Source organism: Lynx canadensis, chromosome E1 (genome assembly GCF_007474595.2).
Source record: "Lynx canadensis isolate LIC74 chromosome E1, mLynCan4.pri.v2, whole genome shotgun sequence".
Taxonomy (NCBI): domain Eukaryota; kingdom Metazoa; phylum Chordata; class Mammalia; order Carnivora; family Felidae; genus Lynx; species Lynx canadensis.
In genome coordinates, this window is record NC_044316.2 from 60,011,295 (window position 1) to 60,033,368 (window position 22,074).

At 54.4% G+C, this 22,074-nt stretch overlaps 1 protein-coding gene across 2 annotated transcripts; it reads right to left on the reverse strand.

Annotated features, from left to right (window-relative positions):
- Window positions 1-21,951, reverse strand: OGFOD3 (2-oxoglutarate and iron dependent oxygenase domain containing 3). Of its 2 annotated transcripts, none has more exons than XM_030294923.1 (9): window positions 21,861-21,951; window positions 20,705-20,922; window positions 17,534-17,609; window positions 16,006-16,048; window positions 13,548-13,612; window positions 12,946-13,002; window positions 7,716-7,869; window positions 4,325-4,448; window positions 1-246 (listed from the first exon to the last, which is right to left on the reverse strand). In XM_030294923.1, exons 1-9 carry the CDS (start codon window positions 21,932-21,934, stop codon window positions 110-112), a joined length of 948 nt encoding a protein of 315 aa, XP_030150783.1. In that variant the 5' UTR covers window positions 21,935-21,951; the 3' UTR covers window positions 1-109. The 2 variants fall into 2 exon arrangements, with proteins under 2 accessions (XP_030150783.1, XP_030150785.1); XM_030294925.1 differs by lacking the exon at window positions 1-246 and adding an exon at window positions 1,667-1,863.
- Between the last annotated feature and the right edge of the window lie 123 nt (window positions 21,952-22,074).

Consider the following 22,074-nt stretch of genomic DNA (forward strand, 5'->3'; position numbering starts at 1 on the left):
GGTGATTCATAAGGCACCTTGTTCAAAGGAAACGGGCTGAAATGGGGAGAGGAGGACGTTCTGTTCCGTGTGGCTGCTTCCCAGCGGGAGGGCGCCGTGAACAGGAGGGCTACGTGAACTCAGGGTCTGCGATCCCGTGGTCGGGGTTGCAGGTGAAGGCGATGGTGACGGCGTAGCGGGTGCCCCAGTGGACCTTCTCCACACGGTGCAGGTTCTCGGACCCTGAGGTAAAGAAGGACACCCGGCCTGGGACAGAAGAGAGAAGAGGGAAGTGACCCGGAGGCCACACACGTGGCCGGCCCTGACACAGCAAACCAGGAAATAGGACAGGTGTACCCACCATGGGAACGGCTGCAGCAGGACACCTCCATGCGTGAGGGGCACCCCAGCCCCCGCCCTGGCCCTCTTTGTGGTGGGTGGGCCCAGATGTGGGGGCCAGGTCCTGCCAGCACCGTCCAGGGTGCCCCGACAGGCCACGTGGCCTCCCCAGGCCCACCCCTCACAGGCTTTCAGGTTCTACTCCCATGTCAGACAAAACCAAACCCTGGAGAGTGATGGCAATGTCTTACCAAAGAATCAAGAAAGATATGTCAAGACAAAACACCCAATGCCTCGTCAGCTCCCTTCAAGTTGAGATAAAAGGTCTTCACCTTTCTGCTAGGGAAAGGCAGCTTCTGGGAGTCCAGAGTAGGGGCCCTTCCAACCTGTCCATTTTCAGACAATTCCATGTTCAACTGCTTCTGTCTTTAACTGGCCTTGCACACAGCACTATAGAATTTTCTACAAGCGAGCTGACCATTACCAAGCCATGATGGAGGAACCTGAGATTCAGCAGGTACTATGCTCTGGCCGCGTGACCGGGCCCCATGACAACCACATTTCCCTTCACAGTTACAGCTCAGCCGGTTGAGCGTCCGACTCTTGATTTCAGCTCATGTCATGAGCCCAGGGTTGTGGCATTGATTGAGCCCTGTGTCAGGCTCTGCATAAGCATGGAGCCTGCTTGGGATTCTCTCCCTTTCCCTCTGCCCCTCCCCTGCTTATGGTCTCTCTAAGATAAAAAGAATTAAAACAAAACAAAACAAAAAAACCCACAACACAAAAAACAATAAAAAAAACCCACAAAGCCACTGCTGGACAGTTGACTGCTTCCGTCAATACTTGCAAATTGACCGTAATCTTTGCAAAGGAGAGAAGCCACCTCAGACACGCCCTGCTTTCTAGCTGTAAACAGAGAACCGGGCTCTGTTTGGAAACAACAGAGCAAAAGAAATGGTGAACACACAGGAAACCTATGAGTGTGAGCCTGGGGGCTCCTGGAACTCACACACAGTGCAGTCCCCTCCTCTGGACCAACCCAGCCACCCCCATGGGAAGGAAACACTTTCCCAGTGCAATCTGGACCCACCACACTTTCTGAGAGTTACCTTTATTTATTTATTTTTTTAATGTTTATTTGAAAGAGACAGAGTGCAAGTCAGGGAGGGGCAGAGAGAGAGGGAGACACAGAATCCGAAGTGGGCTCCAGGCCCTGAGCTGTCAGCACAGAGCCTGACACGGGGCTCAAACCCACCAACCATGAGACCATGACCTGAGCCGAAGTTGGATGCTCAACCAACTGACCACCCAGGCACCCCGAGACTTACATTTTTAAAACACATCTTGTCCTTGGTCTCTTGATTCAAACTTGAGACATGGGACAGCAGCCAGGCCTGTCTGCACAGCGGCCGCCGGCCTCCCGTGCCCATCCACCCCCTCCGCCCATGTAGACAGACGCAGTTCTCAAGTGTCTGTGGACGCACAGTAAGAGTAGGGGTCTCCGTGTCCCTTCCAGCGTTTCCGCACAGTTTGTAGACAGAGGTGCTGAAGAGCAGAGAAAAGAACCTTGGGACAATACAGAGCCTTCCACCATTCATGCTGTTGGAGCCTCAGAAGAAGTTAACATTGGGACAGAAAAAGAGAACTTGAGGAAACAATGACCCAAACTTTCCCCAAAGTCGTGAAAACCTGGCTTTTAATCCAATCCAATCCAATCGGTGTAGCCAACCCCGAGTGGGACGCGGAGGCCCATCACAGTCAAACAGATGAAATGAGTCATTTGGGAAAATCTTGGAAGCAGCAGAGAAAAAAGGCAGTGACCATGGGGACAGTGACCCTGACAACGACTCTCCCTCAGCAAGAATGGAACCTGAAAATAAAATGATGTTTCTACAGAGAAAGGAAAATTCTATCACTCCAGAATTTCACAGCCAGTGGAAATATGCTAGAAAAGGTGAAATGAGGGCATTTACAGAAGAGCCACAGCCGGCAGACCCATGGGGCTGGGAGTGTTAAGGCGGAAGAAAAATGGTCCCCGTTGGAAACCCGGGTCTACGGAAAAGAGTGAGGGTTCTGGAAAGATCGAATGAGTGGGAAAATGTAAGTGTGTATTTTATTGTGTGTATTTTCCTGTGAATTTCCACAAGAGAGGAGAGACTGTCCAAGACAAGAACCATAACATTTAAATTGGTCTCATTGGTGGGTGAGCTGCTGTGCGTCTCTCCAGAGTCAAACGACAGCTCCCACGATGTCTGTGGGGACAAATGTACCTCGCTGAGCCCCAGGCAGGGACAGCACACAGTCAATCGTATAAAATAGTGTGGCTGCCTCTCATCTTGTCCACCTGGAAAGAGGCCCTCAGACCCCATCAAGTGCCAGTGTGGTAACTAGAGAAAAGTACGGCACTGGCTGCACAATCCTGAGCCCCTCTGTCCTGTCCAACCAGCAGGTAAGCCCTACACTTGATTCTGACTGGTGAAAAGTCCATAGTAATTAAGTAAGAGTAGGTACCACAGAAATGCTCTGAAGAACCCAGTGGCAGGCCGCTCGTATCAGAACCACAAGGAAATTATTAGCAGAGGATGAAATCACCATCTGTCCAGGGACCAGCGCTGCTAACTCACCACACGAGGCAAAGAGCAAGACAGACCTGTAACATTTACACTGGTGGGTGGGGCTCCCAGGGCCACATCCCCCAGAATCTTGTCTCCCAGGGCCACGTCTCCTAGAACCATGCCCCCCAGGGCCACGTCACCCAGAACCACAACCCCTAGAACCTTGTCCCCCAGGGCCATGTCCCCCAGGACCATGTCTCCCAGAACCACGTCCCCTAGAACCTATCCCCCAGGGCCACATCCCCCAGACCTGCGTCCCCCAGCAGTGGGTCTCCCAGGGGAGAGTCTCCCAGGGCCACGACCCCCAGAACCATGTCCCTCAGGGCCGTGTGCCCCAAGGCCACATCCTCCAGGACTATGTCCTCCAGGGGTGCATCGAGTTGTACTGCCCACCCAATTCTATAAACACAAAACATTTCAGGATTCACAAAAAGGTACTTTCTGGCTTTTTACACTCTTCAGTAAACAACTTAGATATTGAGCTCAGCAACTGAGTAACCAAGCGTGTGAGAGAAACTCAGTGTCTGTAATCCTGCGTGTTCTTTTTCTCTGGGACAACAAGGGCACCTCTCAAAAGCATGTGCATGTAACACCCAGCCTCAGTGACAGAAGCTTCTCTGGTTCTTTATCCATTAAAGCCTTGGAACTGCAGGGTGTCCAGGGCCCCTCCTGCCCACTGACTGAGCCGAGGTCTACACCTCTTCCTGTGCTCACTCCATGGAGGGAAGAGAGCAAACCCCGAGTGGTTTAATTTCCTTTTTATGCCTTTTGATTTCCAAGCCACTTGGTGTCCAACTCAGAGCTACTACAAGGAGCAGTTTGGACCCACCGGCTTGGGGGACTGCCCCATGGCTGACAGGAACATTCTGGCCAAGCCAGGTGGGCACCCTCACTGGCCTGACCGAGCTCCCAGCGGGTAGGAGCCCAGTGAGCAGGTGAGGACAATGCCACAGGCACAGGTGAGACGCGGCAGCAGGTGGACGGCACTGGCGCGCTGTCCGAGGTACCTGGGCTGGAGCCAAGTGGCCGGGTCTGTCTGTGAGTCCCCCCTCTTCCCCACAAGTGCCAGAGGGAGGGACACATCATCTGCCCAGCACCTGCTCACTGGGCAGCTCTGAGTGTCCGCACTGTGTCCGGGGAGGCAAGCCCCAGTGCTCAGCACTGTTATCAACACCGTCAGGTTGGGAGTATCACCTCACGTGAGCTGCTGAGTCCCTCTGGGGAGTGCACTACAGGGTAGGGAGGGGAGGGCTCTGGGAACCGCTGTGCCATGGCGGCAGCGACCGTGGGCGATGGGGCCCCTGGGTGTCCAGGACCAGCAGACGCATCCAGGCAAGCGCAGCATCGCTGGGCACCTGCCCATGCCGGGGGCTGCCGCGTGAGGGCCCTACCTGCTCTTGGCTCCACTGTCTTGTTGGCCCCCTCCTCCACGAACACAAATCTCCCTCCGCCGAAGTCGTCCAGGTAGTCAGAGAGGTAGAGCAGCGAGGTGTAGTCAAAGGAGCCATAGGTCACCTGTGGGCAGAGCGGAGGGAGCGCGTCACCACCGAGGTGCTCGTGGGGCACGCAAGCCCAGGACACCGCTCTCAGCCTTCAGAGGTCAGCATACAACACGTGCACCTAACAGAGGCCGCTCACTGCCTTCTTGACTTCAGAAACACCTTGGTTGAGCCCACGGTCGTGTGTTTTTGCTGGGACTCTGGCACAGCTCAAACGCCCGGACAGCTGTCTTCCGGAAAGGCAGCGTGTGCGGGACGCAGGGCAGACAAGCCAGCACCATAGCGATTCCTGGGACGGTGGCAGCGTCATTGCTGACCAGCAGGGCCAGTCTCCTGCACCAGCAGCAACGGCAAGTGCTGTCACTCTTTCAGATGCTGGGCGACTCCAACCTTTGTTCTTAACTCCAGTAAAAACACGTGCCATAAACTTACCATTTTAACTACCTCAGTGCGCAGCCCGGGGGGCAGCAGGCATGTTCTCACTGTTGTGCCACCATCCCCCGTCTGTCTCCAGAACTCCAACCTCCCACATGGAAACTGTCCCATTACACGCTCACCCCCGCCCCCCGCCCCCTGGTGCCGACCCTTCTGACAACTCTAGAGACCTCATAGCCATGGGATCCCACGGGATCTGTCCTTTTGTGTCTGACCCTCTTTGTGTAGACGCTCGTTTGCAGAGGAGGGGTACGTCTGAGCACGGACCCTCTGAGAATCGACCCCCACTCCCACCTGGACGAAAGAATGGAAACGGGGCGGCTATCGCTTGTTTCCTCAGATGCCCCGAAGTCGGGGACGGAAGGGACCCCTGGAAGCCACTGCAGGCCAGGGCTGCCGCACAGACACGTCATTTTCAATGTGACACCTTCAGGGTTTGGTTTAAAACCTCGGGCTGCCGAGAAGCTAACTGTAATATGAAAGGAAGATGTAATTTCCAAGGGCTTCAGTGACACAGATCAGAACAAAGAGCTTTAATAATTAATAAACGGAATTAGTGAGAGATGCACTTTTCTCGTGCAAAGAATTTTAATCACATAATAACGTATTCCAGGCTGATGAACCATTCAATTAGCAAGTCTGGGGTAGGAGAGGAACAGTAACGGAAGAGTCTAAGAATTAGTCTGAAACGTCACCCCGCCAGCCCTGACGCGCAGCCCGACCCCTGCCTCTAAGCTGCTGGGTTGACAGCCAGTCTTACAAGATTTTACTGACACCTGTAGGCATCAAGGGAACGGGACGCAGAAGCCCCAGGCCAACCTCCTGCGACATGTCTGACCACAGCTTGAAGAGCCTTCTCCCCTGCCACCATCTTTACCCCCATCACCATGACAACAGTCATCTCCTGACATGAGGTGGCCAACCAGCAAGGCTGCTGTGGTGACGGAGACCCAACATCACCTTGTGCCCTCTGCACCAGGTCACGTGAAGCTGGATTCTACACACCTGGGCTTGGCTCCACAACCCCACCAAGAGCCCATCTCGGCTTCGCCTTAACTGACGTTCGTTCACCAAACAAACACCAGGGTGATGGGAGACCATGATCTCCCAGGGTCCGCTTCTAGAACACCTTCAGCAGTGAACCTCACATGAGTTGAAAGCATACATGAGCCACGTAAGCTTAAAAGAGACCCAGGTACAGCAGGAGGGTCCAGGAGCCTGACCCTCTCATACCCACCCATCCCCAGATGCTGCACAGGAACCCCCCCAAAGCTCACGTGAAAACCGGGGACCTGGGTAAGGAGGAAACTGGAAGCAGCGGGCTCTGCTGGGGAGTCTGTCCTGAGCTAGAGACAGGAGCCCCGCGGATCACGAGCAGGTGCCACGGTCCAGTTCTCTTGTGTCTGAGGACGTCTTCTCGCCATGCCCACACGTGAGCGGCCCTTGGCTGCTCGCACTGCCCTGGCTCCTGCAGACCCTTCTGTGGCCTCCTGGCTCTAAGCACCCCTCTGGGGAGCCTGCAGCTTCTGACTTGTCACCGGGGCCTGTCTCTTCCCGCCTGAAGAGTATGATCTTCGAGAACGCGGCCAGGGCGTGTTTCTCTTGAACCGACTCTTCCTGGTGTGTGGACGGCTGTCCTTCCTTCGTGCAGGAAATCCTCCTGGACTCCAGCCCACGCGTGGGGCCCCCTTCTCCATGTGCTGGAAGTACCTGTCTGTCCTCCGCATACATCGTCTTTTCCCTCAGCACCAGAACACCCTCTTCTGCCTCTGTAGTGTCCGAGATCACCTTACACCAAAGGTCTCACCCTGTCCCCGAATGATGATCTGACAGTGGTTACCAATGGGTCAATAGCTGCCAATGCCACGAGGTGCAGGGGGATGGCGCTCCATCACAGCCGGATCTGAGCACATGGTGCCTGCCACCTGGAGGCCAGAAACCCCACACTCCCAGCCTGAATCTGGTGGAGCCCCAGAGCGGCGTGGGCCCACACGGGAGCCACTGGCCACAGATGCCACTTCTGTTTACACTGGCTTGAGCCGATTACATATCGGGGTCCTCAGTTTCACTAACCACACGCAAGTGCTCGCAGATGCATGCTGCCTCCTCCGTCAGCTCAGTCGAGATGAAACAGACACTAGGCGTCTGGCTGGTCTTGAAGCCAAAGCCACATCTGCAAGCGTCCATCCCAACCTGCCTCATCACTCACCCCGGTTCTGGGTATTTTCCACTTGCTTTTTTTGTTCTAGCATCTAGGGACACAAGGGGTGTCCTGGATCACCTGAGCACATGGCAGCCCTCGGGTGTCTCCCGAGGCAGGTCTCCCCTGGCAGCATGCCGAGACCGTGGGTGTGCAGGGCGGTGGGGGGTGGGGTGGCTGCAGGACAGGCAGGGACAGGCTCCTCCTGCAGCTGGTCAACATCACGGATCGAGAGCAGAGCAAGGATGGGAAATCCAGAGGGTCCGGAGTGGTCAAGAGATCTTCCCATGAAGAGGAAGAACATGGGGGCGGGGCAGGCAGGCCCGAGGAGAGGCCACCTGCAGCTGCGGGGGCAACAGAAGGCTGCCCAGGGGGCACGTGGTGAAGCTTATGGCACCAGTGGAGACGGCCACAGAGGACAGAGTGCCCACCACTTCTTAAAGCACTTTTCACCATCACTTGGGGACAGGTTCCCGCCCCCCCACCCCGACTACATCCTCGGGGTTCGGGACACACCTGAGCATCAGAGACAAAGATGTGTAAAACCCCAACCACAGAAAGGCCGCAGTGGACACTCAGAAACCCGGGCGGGCAGCTCGGGCAGCCACGAACAAGCCCCGGGGCCCATGCTGGAGAGCGAGTGCCCACCTTGTCCACGTGCGCGTGCCAATACTCGTCGTGTGCCGTCCGGGCTTGGGTGCTGTTGATGCGGGAGAAGAACGTGGGCTTGGTCAGGTGCAGCGAAGATGCGCTGATGCCAAAAGCCTGGGCGATCGTGAGCTGGACCTTCTGCCGCACGTCCCTGTAGAGAGGACACAGGCGTCACCCAGGAGCAGCGCAGCCTCAGAGGAGAGGATTCTCCACGGGCCCCACGGAGCCCACGCAGCGCCACGCTACAGAGTGACACGGCTGTGGGAAAGCAGCAAGATGGACAGACGTACATGTGGCCCACGCACGTGTGAAGGCGCATCGTGTGCAGAGCCAGGAACCCTGAGGACCGGCTCCTTGGGGCATGGCCAAGGGCGGGGGCCCCGTCTGCGGGGACAGACAGGCAGCTGCCGGGCGAGTGGCCCTCTGCACAGGGTGCCCGTGCTCCCGACAGAGGCCCGGAGGACGACCTCGGCCCTGTCTGAGAGCTGCACTGTGCGTGGTCAGGGGCTCGGGCCATTCCTGCCGCGGCAGAGGGGTGCTGCCCCCGGAGACACCAGCCCCTCCCTGGCACGTCCAGGGGGTCTGGGCTCCCAGCCCTACACACGCGGCTGTGCGGCGAGGTGCCACGGGGCACGATTCACCACACGGGCATTCGTGGTGGGGGCACCACCCTCCCTGGACCACTGCTGACCTGCACGGCCCATTCCACAGAGCCCCAGGGAGCCGACTCCTGGGAGGCCAGGATGCAGGGGAGCAGCGCTACACAGGCTGAGCCACACCTGTGAGGCGGACACATGCACTTGCTGTCCATCTACCTACACGCGTCTACACACGTGCACACACGTACCTACCTACACACATGCGCACACACATACACACACCATACACACTAACTCCCATACACATGCACAATACATGCCTGCAAGACATAACTACGCATGCACATACCTGCTCCCATATACACATACATACGTGTACACCCCCATACGCGCCTACATGTACAGGTGTGCACACACACACACATGTGCACACACAGGTACCTACCTGTGTGCACACTTACAGAATATTTGGTAAACTAGGTCTAGGACCACAAATGATGGAGCTCCAGCCCAAAAGGACATAAATCATTCCAACATTTCCAAACCACTGATGATGATGCTTCAACATGCACACCACGTGCTCAAGGGTACTCCCACAAGGCAGGGCACTAACTGGGGGTGCGCTAGACCCTTCCTGGGGTGGGGCTCCCCCAAACTCATCTCAGTAAGTAGTTATTCTAACATTAGTGATGCCCATGGAACTTCTGTTGGGCCAACAATTATGTTCAGAATTCTTCGGACTCCTCCATGGGGTAGGAGGGACATATGCATTCAGTAGCTCTTATCACCCAAGTCATAAAAAGTACTTATGAGCACATCACTTATCCAGCGGGCTCCGTTTCTTCATCTTTGTTCACCTTCAACGCCCAAAGCATTTCAGAGTTTAGCCAAATGTCAGAGTCCGACAAACTGAAAGAACTTAGAGACTCATGATATTCTTTTTTTTTTTTTTTCAACGTTTATTTATTTTTGGGACAGAGAGAGACAGAGCATAAATGGGGGAGGGGCAGAGAGAGAGGGAGACACAGAATCGGAAACAGGCTCCAGGCTCCGAGCCATCAGCCCAGAGCCTGACGCGGGGCTCGAACTCACGGACCGCGAGATCGTGACCTGGCTGAAGTCGGACACTCAACCGACTGCGCCACCCAGGCGCCCCAAGACTCATGATATTCTTCCATCTGTCACCAAACAGCACACGGTGTGGATGACGCGTTGACAATGCGATGGTGCTCCTGGAATCAATCCCAGCTTCACTCCACGCACAAGCTTCCTCTCTCAGCTTCTGCAGTACTTTCTGCTTCTCTCTCCTGGTTTCCTCACTTTTATTCTATGTTCACCAACTTAACATTTCCACCTTGGAGCCAGAAAGAGCCCCGCCCACTTGGGGCACACTGGCCTTCCACTTCTTGGTTCCCGCTGTGGCGACAGTTCCCGCTGTGGCGACGGCTCTCGCTGTGGCGATGGCTCCCGCTGTGGCGACGGTTCCCGCTGTGGCGACGGCTCCCACGGGGCCAAGACAGTCCTCAGCTTTCATGGTTCTGGCTTCTGTGCATATCATGCTGCGTATTCTCCCTGATGTCAGCGCACAGATGGCGGCTGAGAAAAGTCTGGAAGCGATCTGGTGGTTTTTATCTTCGGCACATCCAGAAAAGGCGGTTTGGTGACTCAGAGTCCAGGACACGACGTGGACGTGGTCCTGAGTGTAACAGCCCGAGGTGTGGTGCGGGGAACAGTTCAGACCAAATGTTTGCCTTGAACATTGGCCAGATAGCCCATCTCAGCCACCATTCTCCTTCCAGGTTTGTGAGACCCACAGACGGAGCGTTGCATTTTCTGTGAATTATCGTAATCCTTGTGTGGGAGACAGCAGTGGAGATGTCACCCAAACCCTGCTCTGTCACTCTGCAGATGTGGTCTGTGATGATCTAGACCATAAATTAGATCACACTGGTATCTCGTGCTGGTAATATTCTGGTCATGTCTCCAAATGCTCAGTTATTTTTAACCATAGAATAGACAAGATGAGAAAGAAGATTTCTCTAAACACTGCCATCTACTTGACAACACTCTTCAACAACATATTTTGAAAAGTTTTCATTATTTTTTTAGTTATTATTATTTTAACAATTGGTTTATTGTGTGAAACTGATTGGTTCCTCCCCTCTTTCTTCATTGATAATTACCAATCTCATTTATTAAACCTTAAGCTGCTAGAACACAGGGGGCATCGCCTGCCTCTTGGGAGCCGTCATATCCAGTGCCCACGTGCCCAGCGACAGCATGCATGCTTCTGGGTGCAACCACCGACTGGGTTTTCTCTCCAGAAATACAAACTCTTTTTCATTTGTGCAACCCTTCCTGGGTTCTGTGTGCGACCACAAGCCCTTCCATACTACAGAGGTGACCGACCCCCTTCCTCTCTGCATGTTCACACTCAAATGAGACAGAAATCTGCTGTTTTCCCTTCATTCACGGTGTTCATTCATATGTTTCATCGACCTTATGAACGTGAAAATACCGACCCACACTTTTTACTAAACGGTAACATGGTGAATGACGTTAACTGGTCACTGGGTAATCACAGACTGAGGCTCCTGCACCACCAGTGCCTGGCTGGTTGCACCAGGAGACCCTGTCGCGCTTCAGGCCCAGACGTCACAGCCACCAAGTGAGGTCACTAGCGCATGGCAGGGATCAAGTGCACCACTCACTGCCGTTACTATTCATGTATAGAGTTCATCCGACCCCTCACTTCTCTCTGGACCAGTAGCCCAGCTTTGTTTTCCAGCTGTCTCCCTGGAGACGTGACCAAGGGGAAGCGGCAGCTGTGTTTCCAGCCCAGGAGGCCTGCTGGCTGCTGGTTGGGGATGGGTGCTGGAGCTGAGGGCGCACAAGGGCAAAGTGGGGGCCGCGTGGGGACGGGATGCCCGGTGGCGTGACTGGCGGCCCTTACATGACCTACACGGGGACAGAACTGCACACACTCACACAAATAAGGTGAAAGCAGGGAATCTGAACAAATAGGTGGCATGGTGCCACATCCTGGGGGCGACACCCTACTCTCACACGAAGCAGTTGCAGTCAGGGATCCTGGGTGGAGGGTACAACAGGGTCTCCCTGTGCTAGTTCCCAAAACAGTATGGAGGTCTTGATTATCTAAAAGTTAAAAGTTTTAAGTAAAAAACAAAAACACTCCTGGGGCACGTGGGTGGCTCAGTCGGTTGAGAGCCAGACTCTGGATTTCGGATTCAGGTCATGATCTCACGCTTCATGGGAAGGAGCCCAGAGTCGGGCTCTGTGCTGGCAGCGGAGAGCCTGCTTGGGATTCTCTGTCTCTCTGCCCTTCTCCTCCCCCCAAGATAAAAAACAAAACAAAACAATAACAAACGAACACCTTGCCCCAGCGGGGGAGCTGCCAGGACAGGAGGGCTGTGTCTGACAGGGCACCAAGTGGGGGTGGCACTGGCATGTGTGGTGTGGCTGGGGAGTGGGCACAGCCCTGCACGGCGGTTACAAGAGCTGCTGGACCCCCCTGAGGCTGGATGTGCCTCCGTATGCGTGAGCTGTCGTGAAGGCCAGAGAACAGCCCTGGGCCGAGGGGCACACGCAGCCTCCACTGGGTGGCGTGAGGGCGATGGCCTGGCTAGACCCACAGCTGCGGAGGCGGCTGCCCTGTGTACTACCCACCAGCACAAAGCGTGCTCGGGTGAATTCCGCACCTCTGCCCTGACTGCGCAGAGGGCCGGAGAGGAGCCAGGGAAAGGAAACCTCGGAGCCGGGAGAGTAGACCAGTCCGCACAACCCCGCCTCCCCTCAGTATTTCTGCGGCCACTCGCTGGGTCTTTGGGTTCCCTGGCCTCCTGGGGGCAGAGAGGTACCACCCCTTCATCCACCTGCCCGGATTCCAACAAAGTGAACGGTGCATTTCACCTTTCGTGAGACCCTCTGTTCACAACATGCCCACGACAAGCCAGGGGCTGTTGGGGGGGGGGGGAGGGGGGTTGAAAGGGAACGCTGCTGGGGCGTGGTCAGCCGGCGTGGATGGGTGGTGGTCTTTGAGGGCGTGGTCGAAGCATGGATTGGATGGGTGTGACCAGTGGGCCACGGACTGGGAGGTGTGGTCAGGGGCAGGTTTGGACTAGGCCGGTGTAAGTGGATAGGCACACCACAGGGGGAAGGGGACAGGGTGATGATGGGGTGAGTGACCAGGACCAAGGGGGTAGGCGTGGCCTGGCCAGGGTAATGGTGGGGAGGGCTTGGCATAGGCCCGGGGTGGGTGAGGTCAGGGGTGGGCGTGGCCTGGATTGAGTTGAGTGGGCGGTGCTGGCGGGGTGGGTGTGGTCTAGGGTGCGTGGCGAGCGGGGGGGGGGGGGGGGCAGTGGGTGGGCGTGGACTGGATGGAGTGGAGTGGATCCGGGGCTAGTGGGCGGGACGAGGATGGGGTGGGGTTGACTGGTGGGCGGGGTGGGTGTGGTCTAGGTGGTGGGTGAGCAGTGCCGGTGGGCGGGGCACACTTGGGTTCCACCCCTGGTTGGGCTGGGCTTCTGGGCACACCGACCCTGGGCCCTCCCCACTCAGCCCGCTGTACCTGCCTCCACATCTGACCTCCTCACCCCTTTCCTCCTCACCGGTACAACTGGAAGTCCTCTTCTGAGAAGACGGTTTGTATTTTATCTCCAAAGTATCTGCGAAAAAACATAGTGTTAACAAATGCAACATTTCATTAAACGTTTATTGTTAACGTTTTATTATATAACATTTAAATCTTTTCCTTATTTCCTTTAAACTCAGTGTTTCCTCCAACTAACCAGTAGGTCCCTGAAAACTAGCTTGTCCTAACTGCTCCCTCTACAGTGACAACTATGTGATTAAAAGGCAGGGAAGTCAATACCAGCAGAGTGAGGGTGACATTCAGCAAGGCTGGGAGAATCCCTTTCCTTCCCTGGCCTCAGGGAGGATCAGAGTGCCCCTGACTCTTTCCAGCTCCCCTTGGCCCCAGAGCCTGGTGGGCACCGCCCCCCCTCCTTCCTCTAGCTGTCCCTAGGCCTCAGGTAGGTCCTGCTTTCCCAAGAAGCGCTCCCTGGGTGTAGCGCTAAACTATTCCCTGCAGCTGGTGAACAGGGACCCTGCGCCTGAGAAGGGCCACACCTCCCACTTCCCAGCTAAGAACTGCACAAGGGTGCAAGGTCATACCACACAGAGAGGGTCGCAGCCCCTCTTGGGCTCTCACCTGTACAGGTTCACAAAGTGCTTCCCAACAGACAGGGCTCCTGAGTGCAAGTCCAGGATGGACGCCTGGAAAAGACGTGCACAGAGCACAGGGTGACGGGGTTTGAAAGTCGCCAAAGGTAAACGCAGACCACTGAGATCCAGCCTGGGCCAGGGAGCAGTGCTGGGTTTCAAGAAAGTTGGGCCCAGGGTATGTATAGGACATCTCGTTCTCTCCTGCCTAGTCCGATTTTCTGAAAACAGTCCACAGTCTGTGAACTCCTGCAGCTGAATCACACCCCACCCACCCTCCCTCCTTCAGCCCTGTTGAGGTGTAAGGGGACCACACATCACACGCCCATGAACCACCATCAATCACCAAGATAACAACCACATCCCAAAATGTCCTTGCACCCCTTTACCATCCTGCTCCTGCCTCTCTCCACCCACCCCTCCCCACCCAGGGAACCACTGATGTGCTTCCTGCCATGACAGACTGATTCACACTTTCTAGAATTATCTGTGAATGCAATCATGTGGGATACGCTCTTTTTGGGTCTGGCTCCTTCCACTCAGCATCACCTCTCTGTGGTTTGCTCTGCCTTCGTGTCTACAGACGTCCACCATCCTTGTTGCTAAGGAGTACTCCGTGGTCCGGGATGCCACAGCCACGTGGCCTGTTTCCAGTTTGGGGCTATTACAAATCTGCTCTGAGTACTGGCGGACAAGTCTGTTTGGACAGATGCTTTCATCCTCTTGGGAAATCCCTAGGAGTGGAATTAGTAAGTCATACCTCTCTACAGGATGGCCAAAGTGTCGTGAACTCCCTTCTGTGGGCCCTTCCCCATATCTAGGAGAAGTGGTCACCAGCACAAATCATTTTTATGCTGTCTGGGAAGCTACTATATCTTTCCTCATTGATACAGCAACCAGCCTGGAGGTTTGAACATAATTTGAGGTTAATAAATGTTAACTGAGGGGTGCCTGGGTGGCCCAGTCGGTTAAGCGTCCGACTTCAGCCCAGGTCATGATCTCACGGTTTGTGAGTTTGAGCCCCGTGTCGGGCTCTGTGCTGACAGCTTAGAGCCTGGAGCCTGCTTCGGATTCTGTGTCTCCCTCTCTCTCTGACCCTCCCCTGCTTGTGCTCTGTCTCTCTATGTCTCTCAAAAAATAAATAAATGTAAAAGCAAAAAATTTTAAAAAAATAAATGTTAACTGAGCTTAAAGACATCAAATCTGATAATTTGCCACAAGACAGTTTCCTGGGGGAATGCCCAACAATGAATAAGAAATGAGTCCATGCACAAAATGGGTTTTTAATAAATGCTCCCTCTGAATCAAATCAAACCGAAATAAAAGGAGCTTAATTTCCAGGTAAAAGTTTGCAGAATAAAATAAAGCCATGCAGATCATCAGAGAAATACTTAGAAATTCTACCAAAGTCTGTAAACTAATCTTCCCAGGACTTTCAAACATGTAGACTGATTCAGGTCCGTGTAATGGCGATAATCCAGGGATCACCAAACAATGCAGAGGGGACTGATCTTCCACAGCTCCGCTCACTGGGTGAGGAGACCCACGTTCAGGATGCCACACGGGAAGGCAAGCTGACGTGCAGGGCTCGCAGGGACAGAGGCTGCCCAGGAGGCAGATGAGACACAGTGCTGGCCGCCTGTTCCCGGCAGCTGTTGTAACTAATCACCACCAACTGGGGGCTTGAACCAGCAGAACTTTATCCTGTCACAGCTACTGAAGCCAGAGGTCCTAAATCCAGGTGTGGGCAGGGCCACGCTCCCTCCAGAGGCCCCAGGAGAGAGTGCCTCCTGCGTCTTCCAGCTTCTGGTGGCTCCAGGCGTCCCCTGGCTGGTGGCGGCATCCCTCCACCTCTGCCTCTATCTTCCTGTGGCTTCTCCTCTTCTTCCTCAGATCTCCCTCTGCCTCTCTCGCCATTGGACTTAGGGCCCACCCCAGTCCAGAACCATCTCCTCTTGAGTCCCTTAACTTAGTGGCATCTGCAAAGACCCTTTTCCAATTAAGGTCCTATCCCCAGGTTCTGGGGGGGTGAGTCGTTCATGCGAGCCCTGAGCCCCCTGCACCTCACAGATGACGGTGCCCACACCGTGTCTGTGGGCACCTCCTGCCTGGGGCCTGGGGAGTGTGTCTGCCACCATTTCCCAGCAGCCCTCCCACTTCTGCCTCTCCTGTTTCCAGGGCTTGTCACCCTCCTCACTGGGCTCCTAACTCCCCCTAAGCTCACTGCCTGAGACCAGGTCCATCTGCCCCCAGCTGGGTGTCTGAAATATGAATGAGATCTGGAGCAGGTTGCTGTGACTCACCCTGAAGAGAGGGGACACTCCCATGTCCACCAAATGTGGCATGGGGGGAGGGGGGTACCCAAGAGCCCTGCAAATCCAGTGCCGCTGTCCCTCGGATGGTGAGCAAGTTAAAGGGGTAGAAAGAAAACTAAAGCAGGAACTCACCCCTCCATCAGATCCTCCCAGGGACAGCCCCTTCTCGGCTATGCTGTGGGGAAAGGTCATTGTAAGTCAGGATTTAGGCGGTAGAATAGTCTATGATATAGCCGGGCAAGTAACAACCAGCACGATTAATGCAATGTTAACAGATCATTTACTGTTTATGATATAAACACACATTCAGACCAAAGGACTCAATTTGCAAAGGCAAATGAGAAAATGGCAATATTTCATCATGGTCTTGTTAATTATATATGACACAGTTTAGAAACTACTGAGCTTAAATTTAATTTCCACCTTTGGCACTGAGAGCTGGTGCCCACTAAAATAGGCTGAACTACCCCCACTGGGTCCCTCTGGGCTGACGCGTCCCCCCCTGGTCATCAAAGGCTGGGGGGACACACGCGTCCCCCCCTGGTCATCAAAGGCTGGGGGGACACCTTTGCAATCCCCAGCTCAGGAGGTAGAGGCCCCACGGTGGCCTGTGCTGCATCTGACAGGACCATCCACATCACTGGAGACGCAAGAGCATTTTACAGACCGATCACAGCCTACCAGGAAGCTGTACTGGGGACAGATCAGCCCCTGAAATATCACTGACTCCTGCCCAACAAGTCCCTACACTGTTATGTAGAAGCATGGGGACTGTCTCCCTGCTGGGACCCTCAGCTGGGCACACCACCGGCAGAAGGCAGCCGGGACCCTTGGCTGGGCACATGGGCAAAAGGCAACTCGAGGGTCAGACTCTGCTCCACTGGGCACTTGGGATGCGTGTCTAAACAGCTTTTGTGTCTGAACAAGTTGTTGTAAAATCAAAGCCTTAAGATCTTGTTGTTAGGAACACCTGGGTGGCCCAGTAGGTTGAGCGTCCAACTTCAGCTCATGTCGTGATCTCACAGACACTGTGAGTTCAAGCCCCGTGTCGGGCTCTGTGCTGACAGCTTGGAGCCTGGAGCCTGCTTCGGATTCTGTGTCTCCCTCTCTCTCTCCCCCTCCCCCACACGCGTGCGCTCTCTCTTTCTCTCTCTCTCTCTCTCTCCCTCTCAAAAATGAATAAACATTAAAAAAAAGTTTTTTAATCCCAACAAAGGAAAAGCCAGTGTCAACTGTACCTGAGTAAGACTTCCTGCCCCACCCTGAGTCACAGCTAGTTGGCCAAAGGGCCAATTCCTAGCCAGTCTCGGCACAGAGACTGAACTGCTCTCTAGTGACCACCTGCTCTCCACAGGTGTCCCAGGGCTCCGCCAGCAGCTCAAGGAAGCAGCACTGCCCCGACCTCCTCTACAGGTCAGAACCACTTCCCGTGAAGAGTGGTTAGGCTTCAGGCAGGTTCCATCAGCGGCCACATGACTGAGGGCAAAAGCCTTCGCTCCTGGAAATTGGAAAAGCCTACCTTTGCCCTTGGAAGCATACAAGAAAATTCTTAGGGAGTTCTAAATGAATCTCCTTAAATCATCTTTTTCGTAGTAATTGTCTGCTTCCTGTCCCCCAGCCCCACTTTCACACTTGTTCAGGACAGAAAAAGCTTGGGTACCTGCGAATCCTCCGGGCTTCATCCCTGGTGATGACGGTGTCGGTGATGCCCCGCCCACACTTCCTAGGGGAGCAGCCTGGAGAGAGATAGCCAGAATGAGATGCTGACCCCATGCTGAATCCCAACAGAGCCATTTGCATTTGTTGAGGATTTACCTGTAGCTGGCCTTCCCCAGGGACAGTTTTGTGGGGTGGGCTGTGCCTTCCACAGGATTGGGGGGACAGATTTGGCAAATAAAATGCAAGACACCTAGGGGTGCCTGGGTGACTCAGTTGGTTAAGCGTCCAACTCTTGATTTCGACTCAGGTCATGATCTCACAGTTCATGAGTTCAAGCCCCGCATCAGGCTCTGTGCTGACAGTACAGTCCACCCCCCACCTCGATAAATAAGTAAACATTAAAAAATAAAATAAAATAAAATAAAATAAAATAAAATAAAATAAAATAAAATAAAATAAAGGACACCTAAACAGGTATGAATTTCAGAGAAGCGACAATGATTCCTCAGCGTAAGTGCATCCTGTGTAGGACACGCTGACATCCCGCTGGGCACAGCACACTCCTGGTGGTCCCACACCAGGCAGGACGCTGGGAAGCATCTGGCTCATTGCTTACCCTTGGGAAGAGAGCCCTGAGCCACCCCAGAGGCGGCATCCATGACAATCCATGACCACAGACCCAGCCTTCCTAAGCCCCCGTGAGAAAGTCCTTCCAGGACAACTGAAGTTGTGCTTGTAATTCTAGCCACTGTCCTATCCCAGGGACCCAGCAAAAGCTGCCACCAAATGTGCTTACCACATGTCCCACCCTGAGCTTCCTCTGCCTCTCTGCAACCAGGAGGTGCAGCTGCTTAGGGGCATGAGGGTAAAGAAGCCCAGTTGGGGATGGAGCCAGGGCCAGGTGGATGAGGCCAGGAAGAGGCAGAGCATCAGAGGCGGACAGGCTCTGCAAACTCCTTGTGTTTCAGCACTTAAGGTGGGCCCAGCTCCCTTGTACTAGGTGGGCCATCAACAGGTCCTGGCCAATGAGATGGAGACTTGGGACACTCAGGACCTGTTGGGCTGACCTTTAACTTTTCATCTTTTCTCCCCCCTTCCTGCCTGGAACGTGAGCCTGGTGCCTGGAGGTCAGAGAATGTCCTGAGACCGTGTGAGCCACACACTGAGTACAAGTGGTGAGGGGCTCACAGAGCACCAGGCCAGCCTGGGGGCGGGGGGGGGGGCTTCTCTCTGGGCCTTGTTGTGTGGGGAAAATAAACTTCTACTTGGAGGACCATCGGGGGAGGGGTGCTTCAGTGCCAGAAGGCTGAATACAATCCTACTGACACAGGTGTCTTCATTATAAACAAAAGCCAGATGTATGCTTTTCATAAAAAATGTAAATATGAGACACAGAAGGGTTAATAATAAAAAAAATACAATGATCACCAAAAGAAAAGTTGGAGATCTGTATAACTAATGCACTTTAAGCCAAAAGAATCATTACAGGGAAAAAGAGGGTCATATTTAGAGGTGATAGAACAGTTTACCACGAAGATGAAGGTGTGACAAACAGCATTAGATAGTACCATCTCAAACGCGAAACAGTCAACATGACAGAAGCTACCAGACCCACAGTCGAAGTGGGGATTCCTGCACACCTCCCTCAGTACTCGACGGACAAAGGAGGCAGAAATCCATGAGGATATAGATGGTTTGTATACATGGTAGGAGACTAGGAGAATTACATAGAACTTTGCACACAACCATTAGGAAACATTTTTCCAGGTGTATATGGAACATTTACAAAAACACAAAATGAAAGTCTGAGCCAAAATCAGAGGGTCTATATCATACACGTTATTTTATCTGCCTACAATGCAATTAGGTTAGAAATCAATTTTTAAAAAAAATCTAACCATTTTTTAAGTTCATTTATTTTGAGAGAGAGAGAGCATGCACGTGCACGGGGGAGGGGCAGAGAGAGAGAGGGGGACAGAGGATCAGAAGCGGGCTTCATGCTGTCAGCACAGAACCTGACACGGGGCTCAAACTCACGAGCCCTGAGATCATGACCTGAGCTGAAGTGGGCTTCGTGCTGTTAGCAGAGAGCCCAATGCGGGGCTCAGATTCACGAACCGTGAGATCATGACCCGAGCCAAAGTTGGACACTTAACCGACTGAGCACCCAGGCGCCCCCCATTGTAACCATTTTTAAGTGTACAAGTTCAGGGATATGAGGCAAATTCATACTGTTGTGCCAACATCACCATTCATCTCCCGAATGCCTTCATCATCCCAAACTGGAACCCCGTGCCCCCCCCCCCCGCAAACTGTTTTAATGTGGCTAAATTATTAAATGGGCAAGAAGAAACTTCACTTCTAACTACTTGAAAAATACTTTCTCAAAAGCTGGGACACAGGTTAAGAGAGAAAGGCCGAGGGAGTCAGGGGGAGGTAATCCCCTCTGGTGTGCGTCACCACAGCGCCCCTCAGTGGAAAGACTCGGCAATCTTCTTCCAGTTCAGGTCCGAAGCATTGCTCCGAATTAAAAAATTAACTGAATTTTGTCCTTAAAACCCAGTGGCGCAGGCTAGGTTTTTAAAACTGAGAAAGCGTCCAGGCAGCAACGAACGTGCAGGAAATAAAGCCGACAGTGCCCAGTGCCGGGGCAGGCGCGGGGCGGGGCGGGGCGGGGCTGGGAGGAGGGGAAGGGGGGGAGGGGGCTCTCCAGGGTGCTGAACTCCACGGCCGCTGCCTCTGGGCAGCACTCCCCTCCTCCCCTCCAGAAGGGGACACACAGGGACACACTACACGACACCAGGAAGGGCTTCTGGTAGGGACATTTTTCGTTGCAACATTTTCTGCAGCAAATACACCTAATGACACTCTACAGCTAATGCCTTTTCTGGCTTCAACTTTTTCATCCCTGCCTTTCCAATTCTGTTATGTCCCTTCAGGCAGTCTCCTCCAACAGACAGTACCCACAGTGTGGGGCACCTCGGTGATCAGCAGGCCTGCCCTTGCACTTCCCAGCCCACGTGTGGGTTAACCGACCTGAAGGAGGGAAAGTTTGACTGTACCCCCCTGACCCCCACACCACGTCGCTGCAGCAAAAGACCCACGCATCTCAAACGCACCACGTTCGGTGTTCGCGAAAGGCTCTTTCCCAGACCAAGGCTGCATCGCCTACCTTCAAACCTTCGGTGACTGTCATAGTCCTCCGAGCAGGGCACCTCAATGAACCTGCCAGGCAGGATCTCCCCACGGTGAGCCAGGACCTCAGTGACGCCATCATCACCCCCCAGGCTGCTCCAGAGCAGGAGCCCAGTAAGCACAGCACAGGCCCCCAGGACGGTAGTTCTCAGCCACTTCCTCCGCACCTCCCAAGGTGCCCGGACATTCTTTGTGCTGAGGACAAAACACAACTGCACTCACATGTGCTGAAAAGTGGGCCACGATGACCAGGGAGCATGTTCACACTTAATCACAGGGAGCCTTAAACTGTTCCTGCCCTAACAGAGGTCAGAGCTACTCCCAACCAATCCAGAAGCACTCGCCAGCCTGGAAGGATATGGTGGGGAGTGTGGCCCCCAGCCCCATCTGACCAGGCAGGGCCCACTGTGCCCTGTGCTGGCAACCAGATGAGCTGCCGGCCAGTGTCCCTCCCAGCCCAGCCAGGCTCATGGAGAACCTGAATCTATGTTGCCAATGCCAATCACGTTCCCTGAAACCGAAAGTGACCCTCCAGAACCACACATGTGCCCCTGGTGGACGTAACTAAGGTGTGAGTCCACCCACAAGCCAGCCAAGAGGACAGTACAAGCAACGATGAAAATCATTCATAATTAAGACACTTCTTGCACAACCTGGGTTAACTGTACGTCTAACTAACGTAATTACTGATGTTGCATGCATGTGTGTGTGCACGTGTGTAACTGAGAAACTGTGTGCTCTGTTGTCTAGGAAAAACTTGGTGACTGTAGGGCTTAAAGAACTTGCAAAAAATAAGAAAAAAGATCTGGGCACCCTTGCTTTAAATATGTAATTAATTCTTGAAAAGGAGGGAATCTGACTTATTTTTATATGTGCCTCCCCCCTTTGCAGTGCTATACGAAGAAAACGAAATCCAGTTAAATAAATCCCAAGGTGGGCACAGCATGGTCAGACCATGTTGAGTGGATACCTGATTATTTTAAACAGGGATCATAGGTATCCCCGGGGCGGGGAGGAGGAGTCGACCCAGCTGCGCAGCACGCGCTCCCGAGGCCCCGCCCCAAGCAGACCACGCCCATCACACGGCCCCGCCCCGCCCGCCGCAGCTCGCCCCTCCCCACGCTGCCCTGTACCTGCACGGGCGCCGGCGCTCCGACGCCCCGCTGCCCTCGGGCGCCCTGAGCGCGCCCCTCCGCTGAGGCGCCATCGGGCCAGGCCGCTGCGGAACCGGGCCGAAGGCGGGAGCCGCCCCGAGCCCGGGACGAGCGCCGCGAGGGGAAGCGCGAGGCCGTCGCGGCCTGGGACGCAGAGCGAAGCGCTCGGCCGTCGACCCCGAGCCTGGCGGCC

Coding starts and splice junctions, on each gene's coding strand:
- OGFOD3 (XM_030294925.1), bottom strand. CDS start 21,934: ATGGCGCCTCAGCGGAGGGGCGCGCTCAGGGCGCCCGAGGGCAGCGGG. Junction 13,003..13,547: donor CACTTTGTGAACCTGTACAG/GTGAGAGCCCAA, acceptor GTTTTTTCGCAG/ATACTTTGGAGATAAAATAC. Junction 1,864..4,324: donor GACAGTGGAGCCAAGAGCAG/GTAGGGCCCTCA, acceptor TCTGCTCTTCAG/CACCTCTGTCTACAAACTGT.